At 49.4% G+C, this 8,405-nt stretch overlaps 2 protein-coding genes and 1 non-coding gene across 3 annotated transcripts; all 3 read left to right on the top strand.

The window, feature by feature from the left end:
• Window positions 1–107: 107 nt before the first annotated feature.
• Window positions 108–3,171, top strand: Pmar_PMAR006259 (hypothetical protein; the record flags this gene model as incomplete). Its single annotated transcript, XM_002774586.1, has 18 exons — window positions 108–219; window positions 266–324; window positions 369–452; window positions 491–580; window positions 622–706; window positions 746–854; window positions 966–1,126; window positions 1,172–1,328; window positions 1,375–1,450; window positions 1,497–1,570; window positions 1,611–1,699; window positions 1,743–1,831; window positions 1,879–1,957; window positions 2,007–2,085; window positions 2,133–2,202; window positions 2,647–2,724; window positions 2,749–2,881; window positions 3,047–3,171. 18 exons carry the CDS (start codon window positions 108–110, stop codon window positions 3,169–3,171), a joined length of 1,749 nt encoding a protein of 582 aa, XP_002774632.1.
• Window positions 3,172–5,104: 1,933 nt separating this feature from the next.
• Pmar_PMAR006258 lies at window positions 5,105–5,176 on the top strand. Its single transcript has one exon. It is a non-coding gene; the product is annotated as a tRNA-Pro (tRNA).
• A 530-nt stretch (window positions 5,177–5,706) lies between these two features.
• Window positions 5,707–6,788, top strand: Pmar_PMAR006257 (eukaryotic translation initiation factor, putative). Its single transcript, XM_002774585.1, has 5 exons — window positions 5,707–6,012; window positions 6,058–6,180; window positions 6,233–6,364; window positions 6,409–6,516; window positions 6,565–6,788. Exons 1-5 carry the CDS (start codon window positions 5,734–5,736, stop codon window positions 6,676–6,678), a joined length of 756 nt encoding a protein of 251 aa, XP_002774631.1. The 5' UTR covers window positions 5,707–5,733; the 3' UTR covers window positions 6,679–6,788.
• The last annotated feature ends 1,617 nt before the right edge of the window (window positions 6,789–8,405 follow it).

The following is an 8,405-nucleotide window of genomic DNA, read 5'->3' as shown; positions in this document are numbered from 1 at the left end:
CGCTGTCATTCGTCTGCTGGAAAAACACAGGAAATGGCGCTCGCCTCGAAATTAGGTGGAAGTGCGCAACATTGGCTTTCCATTTCCAACAGAGCTACTACTCGATCATGTCTTCCCCTGAAGAGCCCTCCAACCCTCCAGCAGCTGCCCCTGCCGAGGATGACTATGATGCTGACTTCGAACAGGAGGAGGCAGTGGTAGAGGAGCCCGGTCCTCAAGGTGAAGCCCGTCTCTACTCCTAGTGAATGATGATCCTATGTCGCAGATGTACCCTCAGCTGTTGAAACAGAAGATTCAAAACCTGCCCTGGACGCAACTGACGAAGTAGGCTGGTCCGATAGTCGTAGTCGTGAGCCGGCTTTCGTAAGGTCGTAGAGGAGCCCTCTCAAAAGGGGGAGGAGGAGGCAGTTGTAGCCGAGCCCGAGAAGACCGCCGTGGCTGAGGAACCACAGGTAGCACGATGTAGCGGATGGGTGGTATGATGTGTTAGGCGTGGGAACTACTACGAGATGACATTCTGAAGGGAGAGGAGCCTTTGGAGGGTCTCATCACTAAGGCTTCCCTAGAGAACCTACAGCATGTACTATTAGAAAGGGCCTTGCCGTCTTTGACCAGCCTCAGGTTTTGGCCTGGTCCGTCCAAGAGGGTCGTGTTGACGTAGTGCAAGCTGCCTTTAAAGATGCTCGGATGAGCCCGGACGCTAATGGTAATGCCGCTGCTGGGAGACGGTGGATGGTTGACTTAGATCCCTCGGGAGATCCGTGGCTCGTGAGTGCCTTACGGCAGAGGCCTTCGGATCAGCCTTTGGTGGAGGCCTTGCTGGCTGCTGGAGCTCCCGCGGCAGTCGGGGCTGAGTAAGATGGAGACCCCGGGTTCTAGCCCCGCACCATGTATTCTTTCATGTAGATATATCGTCAAGTCGGAAAATGCCAGTGCCGTTACCCCGGAGATCTTGGCCCTGCTAGGTTCGTCAATTCCTTGGACCATATCCCAGCTCGCTCTCATGCAGGTGTTGAGTCACAGTCGGGCACTTCTCCCCCGGAAGGGACCGCCACGGCTCCTGCGACTCCTAGGAGGGGCAGTGTCATCGAGGAACCTACTGCGGACCGCGCCATGACCACTCCGAGTAAGAGTCGTCCTGGGTCTTGCTCGGTACCGGGATTGTGAACAGACTCACCAGTAGCTACCCAAGTGTCCCCACGTAATAGGATGATAATGTCAACGGTCTCGGCTACCCGTACGAAGCGCTTCCAAGGGAACGGGGCGTACATTGTGAGCCTTTCCAACTTTGGCACGGCGCCTAAGTGGACACTTGGTGGCCGCAACTTGTACGACCCTGGGGGTTGTTCCTCACTGGATTAGGCTGGACTGCAGTTACTCTCGTTCTCACGACAACCCTGGTCCGGGCACATACAGTCCGCGGGTGGTGATAACCAATCCTAAAATGAAAGTAATTTATCGTTCTCGGCAAGGGTCTGCTGCGATTCATCTTTTAGGACGCTCCCAAGTACGGCTTTGGTAGTAGTAAGAGGTTTAATCGCCGTACGAACGACATGCCGGGCCCAGCTAAGTAGGGCGGCTCCTGGGAGTGGTATGCATCAGCTGAATAGGTACTGTCCCAATGATCCGGTCCTGGCCCCTGGCTTCAGCTATGGTTTTGGCACAAGCAAACGACCTTCGATAGGAGCATCTACCAAAGGTGGGAGGGATGTTGGATGGGAATGTTTACTTTTTTTCTGCAGCGGCTCAGCAGCCTGGCCCCGGCGCCTATAAGGCCCCTGCGGACCCGGGAAGCCGTGGGCCGCAGTACACGTTGAGGGCACGGACCGCGGTGGGTTGGTGTTTGCCGATGCCTTGGTTGTGAATACCTCGTTTCAGAAGGACACTATTGGAGTGTCGAAAACCACCATAAAGAACCCAGGACCAGGCGCTTACTCTCCAACCAGTGTCCTCAAGGGTATGGATTAAGTCGCGCGCCATGAAATTATTGAGACAATGTTCTTCAGAGCATCATGGGTATTCGTTTGGTCACAGCTCTGGCTCTACCACGGGAAAGCGAGCGTTGAAAGTTCCTGGTCCGGGGGCGTAAGATGGCTCGGTGGAGGGTCGGGTTTGAATTGTCATCGTGGTAGATACAGCGTGGATGACCATAGGCAGACTGGGTCGTCATCGCCGGCATTCAGCATGTCGAGCCGTCCTGCGGTAGGGAGGCGACGGGGAACGTGTTTGGAGTGCTTTTGTGATAGGGATGGAATGTTCCTAACAAGTGGAACTCGAGAGTACCGGGTCCTGGCTCGTATAAGAGCAATTTGACTTCATTTGGGTATTAGGCATATCACATGTAGAAATGTTACATGCGTATGAACGAATCACCGTTGTGCGATAACGAACTGAGTCTTTGGTTGGTTACAGTGGGAACTCGGTTCGGGCAGGCATTGAGTTTTTCTGCGGCTTTATGCGACCGTCGAAGGTCAGCGGCCCGTCTTCTGGTCATCTTGCGCGATATTCTCCGCCAGTTGGACGATACGATTGTGTGATGGACGAACATGCTTATGAGGAAAGTCATGGCTTACTCGCCCAAGAGCTAGAGCACCGCGAAGTAGAGTTCATGCTTAGAGTATTTAGACTTGATTTTGTGAGGCTCAGAGTGGTGGTTCGCACGCCTTCATCGATGAGCAGATTGTACATGAACGTCATACGGGTATATCTCGGATTCACGAGCAGGTGAGGACATGTACGAGTCCGCAGATGAGTATATCGCTGTCTAAGGTGCAGCAAGTGTCGGATATGTTCCGCGACTTGGCCGTTATGGTATCGGATCAAGGCCAGCAAATATCAAGTGTTGAGAATAGTGTTGATACTACTGTTAGAGACAGCAAAGGTGAGATGATGAGGTTCTCATTGAACTAGGAGTACTGCTCCCAGAGACTGTTCATGAGCTGGAGAAAGCTGCTCGACTCGGACATAGCATCAGCGATCGGTCTTGGTGTGTAAGTACATATCACTGTCCGATTTAGTGCTGTCTTCTGGAACTGCAACCTTTTAGGTGCTTGTGGTGGCTACGGTGATCCTTGTCACGATAATTGCGGCTCACAGACTGCAGGATTACATAAACACAGGTTTAGGCTCATTGAGATGATGCGTACAAGTGGTAATGAGTATGAGTGGTAATGGCTTGTTCTTTCGCATACACTGGATGCCTCTGGAGTGCTTGATTGATCGGGCGAAGAGTAATAGATATGTAACATGACTGGGTTAAGGCGTACTCATCTGTACGGGCCGTGTTGCGTTGTGGCTGTCTATACAATGCGTGTATTGTTTGAATGTGAGTTTCTCTCGGTTGTGTGGTATGATTCTCGTTTTCGGTCGTTAGAGCAAGAACGCTTAGTCCCCAGCAAATCGATACTTACGCTTCCGGAGCTGGGTGCAGAGACCACATCTCACTTCGTCGATTACTGGGATATTCCTGGGATCATTGTGCGGCACTGGAGAGGCTGGTCTTGCTGGTATCACTGGGCATTCGCTGCTCTTTGTGCCTTACAGTAAGGCCCTTACTACAGCTGGTGTGAATGCTCTCGCCGAGAGCCGACGGCCCCAAACTCAGAACTCACTTCATTCTAACGCTCTTTGCGCCTGTCTCGATATCTGGTATCCATGGATGCCGAGTTGGAATGGTATCGTTCTCTAGCATTTGCATACTGCTCAAGGTGGTAACGGAATGTGTTGAAAATCAGAGACTCAGGTTTCCGAGACTTCTCTATCAAGAACCACCTGAAATACGCCATAGTGATCATCATACCTTCTAGCTGCCAGAATCTAGCAGTTGTCGCAGGTCATCTTCATTGATCTTGAAGAACGCCTAAGACGGAGGTAGTGCACAGAGACTCTGTGACAGAGTGATCCATCCTAAGCGGTACAGTACTCCCGGAGTACCGCCGGTACTCCCTACCTGTGATAGCTCCTTCATGAGATTATTATGATCAGGGCCTGATCATCAGGCTGTGTGGCAGTGTCATCGGAGCTGAAAAATCTCCGCAGCATGTGGAAAACATCGAGGCAAATGAGTAGGGGTGGGAATAATATTCGTCATCATGACGAATATCTGCGTGACGCAGATATTCGTCATGCAGGTAGTCTATGCAGGCTGCACAATCACCGCTGGCGAATGAAAGGAGGATTTGAGTACCTATGTGACATAGCCTAGTCACTATCTGCTGTTTCCTGGTACAACAATTCCATCTACATACAGCGGACGAGGATGCACCATTTTGACGGAATCCAATCGGACCTTGAGGCATTCGTAGATTCTATGGCTGTGACTGTCAGAGTCGGTTCCAGTGAATAGATGAGAAACGACCCCCAAACTCGTTTATGACCGAATACTATTCGGTCATAAACGAGTCAGGGATAGAATGGAGCTATTAGCTCCATTCTATCCCTGAGATCGTATCCCAGCATCGCTCTCGACTCGATCTTTAAGTGGCCTCGTGTGGTCAGCTCTCAAGATACTCCCAGAGAGCCTTGTCATCTCGTGGGCGAGCTCTGTTTGGCGGACAAAGAGACCTTATACATATACACCTATGATATACTCTCCGGACCGGCCCGACTGAGCCGGACTGACTCTTTGCCACAGCGAGACTACTAGTCTCAGACTAGTCATGCGCCAAATCGCAAATAATCCTTTTTCGTCCTACAGGCTTGCTGATCAGAGTCTTCTGTATCGCTTCTCCCAACTTTACACTGATAACGTCCGATGTTGTCACTATTGAACATCGGAATCTCTGGGCTATGATATAGAAAATGCCACTTCTTGATACCACCTCACGAGATGACTATTTCCCGCCAGAAGTTGAGATGCAAGAGTTGAGATTTCCTCACATGGGGAGTAATTTCATGTGAAACGTCAGGAGGATGAAACTAGCAATCGGCATGGTTGCTTGGTAAGTTATCTATCACTTTTCTTACCCACGCTTACTAAGCTCGGCTCGTACTTGGCCATCTCTCTCCCAGCACCTCGTATCGGCAGCACAGTCAGCGGTCGGTTCTGATGTCCATTCCGTATGGACTTACGTGTCCTCACTTTCTCTGAATGCATTATGTTATCGGCTGTGTGGTCTAGTGGTATGATTCTCGCTTTGGGTGCGAGAGGTCCCGAGTTCGATTCTCGGCCCAGCCCCTTTTCCGGTACTATTTCGCATCCTATTTGTCCATTCGCTATGGGCTTATCCGTGAGATTCGTCTACCTATTGGAGCTACTAGTTCTGCTTGCCTGGTGCATTTCTCTTCATCTGACGCTCTAGTTGGTGTCATTCCTTCAGGACTATCTGTTTGTGTAAAATTAGCACCTAAACACTTGTTAAACGGCGTATGTCACTACAACAACATTACCAATTGTCCCTTACATTCGATGTTGTCACATTTGGGTATCTCAAATGCAGAACAAGATTCAAGGGAGGCCGTCATAGGATTAGCTCACGATCATATGAGAGAATAAGAGATTTCGATCGTACGTTTGATTTTCCCGTACACAATCGTGATACTTCAGGGTTTCCTTCGCTAGCGTTTCAATATCTGAGGGTATTTCCCTCTGTTTTAGACATACATCCTTCCTTGGGAAGCCTCTTCTAACAATGAGTATTGAGATCGTGGGAGAGGGGAGTCCCCTCAGGGGACGGGCAGCTAGGTCTTGAGTACGTATTCTTTGTCAGTTCAGTCACTGTTTATTACTAAAGAATGGCAGTGAGGTGCGCCTTTGAGAACTCGAACGAAGTGGGCGTCTTCGCCATGCTCACAAACTCTTACTGTATTGTGGCCTTGGGAGGCAGTGAGAACTTTTACTCGGCTTTCGAAAGCGAGTTGAAGCCTCATATTCCTGTCGTTCACGCCACTATCGGTGGCACGAGAATCCCTGGTCGAGTATGTGTTGGTAATCGACACGGTTTATTGGTGCCGAGCATTACCACTGATAATGAATTACAGCATTTGAGAAATGCGTTGCCCGAGAATGTGAAGGTAGGTATTGTAGTGGTGAATAGTCGTGGGAGATGATCTGGTCAGATTCAACGAGTGGAGGAGCGGTTGTCGGCCCTTGGTAACTGTATAGTATGCAACGACTATGTTGCCTTGGTACATCCTGATCTCGATAGGGAGACAGAGGAGATTATCCAGGACGTACTACAGGTAGTAGTTTTGGGAGTGTTGTCGTTTATAGACTCAAAGTCATGCACTGCAGGTAGAAGTATTCCGTGGTGCTGTAGCTGGTAACGTGTTGGTCGGCACTTACCTCACACTCACCAATCAGGGAGGGTTGGTACATCCGAAGACGACTGTTGAGGAGATGGACGAACTCAGCCAGCTCTTGCAGGTGGATCAGTCCTGTCGTATTGCCTAATATAAAGGTCATCGTAGGTACCGTTGACTGCTGGTACGGTGAATCGGGGGTCTGATTCGGTCGGTGCCGGGATGGTAGCCAACGATTGGGCTGCTTTCTGTGGGATGGACACTACTGCCACTGAAGTAGTACCATCGTCATCATTCGGGCTCATCACGGCGTTGTTATGTTAGGTTGCTGTGATTGAAAGCATCTTCAAACTCCAACAATTCACCAAGGAGGAGCCTGGCAAGGAGGGTGCTAGCATGGCTGATGTTAATAAATCTATCATAGATAACTACGCCTAAGTCACCTTACAATTATCATCAGTGACGTCGTCCTTCCTATTGCCTCTTATTCCCTATCAAACTCTGTATGGTTACTGCCTGTTGTTACGTAATCAGCAGTTTAAGGCAGTTCAGCAGGAGTAAAGTTCTACTTAGAAATCGGTCCTGTTTGGTTGTCATCGTCTGGGCGGGTATTGGCAGTTTTAATACCTGGTTGGTCAATTTCTCTGTGACGCGTCTTCCCATGACCTGACGATTTTCTAGTATTTGAGAGACGAGCGGTATAGGTTTTTTCCTAGGACGAGAGAGGGTCTGTCTCAGCAGTAGTGAGGTCTATCTTATTGCATGAGTTAGTTCCTCAGTTTGCACTGCTTCTTCAACAGTCGTTGCCAACAATTCGTTCAAAGCGTTGAGCGTTACCAATATTGAAGCTAGGTAGCAGGGTAGGACGTGCTCTCTATGTTAATGAAGGTCGGCCTAGTATAGTAGTCCGATTTTTCATGACGCCTTTCCACGACTATTGGTGGTTCAATAGGCGTTGGAAACAGTTTTGCTAGGATACCCTCAGTAGGTATCGTCGTTAGGGAGAAAGACTCAGTAGGAGACCCGACTAGTAAAGAACCCCTCAGAGGAAGGCTTGCCATTGCTGCTCATGGTTTAGCTGGGCATGGTAGTGGAGTCGCCATGCTTCCTACGAAACTGTTGTCAAGTTGAAGGGTGTTGGTGATCCTATCGAAGACGCCTCCGGTTACTGTTTGACTATGGATGAGGACAACGTGTGGTTGCAGCGGCTGAATCAGACTTGGTGATGACATTGAAATATACTTTTAGGGGTGTGGAGTCTAAGGACGACTTACAATAAGAATTATCTAATGCTGATGCCAAAGTTCAGGGATAGGTTGGATGACAAAAGGACGCCAAAAAAACAAGAATATTGATGGCGGTCGTGGCCGAGTCCCGCACTACGTAACGGAGTGCGTTCAGTGATAGCCATCGGGTCCGATGGGAAGTGTGGAACTTTGTGGCGCGAGACACGTCAAGGCGCGGAAATCGGTCGAATAGGAGTTCGTCGCCAGCCTTTCGCCATCAACTCGCCATTGAGTTGGTGGGAACTGGAGGTCTCCCACCAACATCGGCTTGGGATGGAAGTAGTGGAAGTGCCCTGCGGCACGCTGCTGAGCCGAACGATCACCTACGACGATGTTGACTTGAGCAACACAGGGCAAATTCGAGGCTTCATGTCGGTTCCTCTGCACCTAAAAGGTATATGAAGACCTTTCCGTCCCACTCAACCCTCGCAACCAGCGTTAAATCGTAACCTCTGCGGCAAAAACAAAACGACGCACGACCTCTATAAGGTGTTCAGAGCCACGAAGTTCTCCGAATGAGCCAAGTTTAGACTTGTGATGGTACAGCATACCCTGAAGTGTCTTATTAAAAACCTTTTGTGTTTGCCGAACAGTTCACTTGATGAAGTAATTACGTACAACTGCCATCTACCATTACAGCAACACAGACCTTCTTCACTAAATAACGATCTATGTAAACGATTCGTACCATAACGAGATGTTAGAGAACCACCAAACACATTGACAATATTATCAACTCAAGAGGGGATATGTACAGATTACGCAGTATTACTGAAAGGGTGTTTACTGTGTCTTTCGGTTTCCACTAGTAGAAGGCATTGCCTCAAGTGGTTAGTTGAAATTAAACAATCATTATAGACGGTGTATTTTTTGTACACT

The sequence above is a fragment of the Perkinsus marinus genome (assembly GCF_000006405.1).
Source record: "Perkinsus marinus ATCC 50983 genomic scaffold scf_1104296958234, whole genome shotgun sequence".
Classification (NCBI taxonomy): domain Eukaryota; phylum Perkinsozoa; order Perkinsida; family Perkinsidae; genus Perkinsus; species Perkinsus marinus.
The sequence above is the reverse complement of the archived record's forward strand: the minus strand, read 5'-3'. Positions and strand labels throughout refer to the sequence as shown.

What these genes read in the sequence shown, in the direction of transcription:
- Pmar_PMAR006257 (XM_002774585.1), top strand. Translation starts at nt 5,734, where the DNA reads ATGGCAGTGAGGTGCGCCTTTGAGAACTCGAACGAAGTGGGCGTCTTC. An exon ending in AACTCAGCCAGCTCTTGCAG is followed by an intron (nt 6,365 to 6,408) that starts GTGGATCAGTCC and finishes AGGTCATCGTAG; the next exon opens with GTACCGTTGACTGCTGGTAC. An exon ending in TGGACACTACTGCCACTGAA is followed by an intron (nt 6,517 to 6,564) that starts GTAGTACCATCG and finishes TTGTTATGTTAG; the next exon opens with GTTGCTGTGATTGAAAGCAT.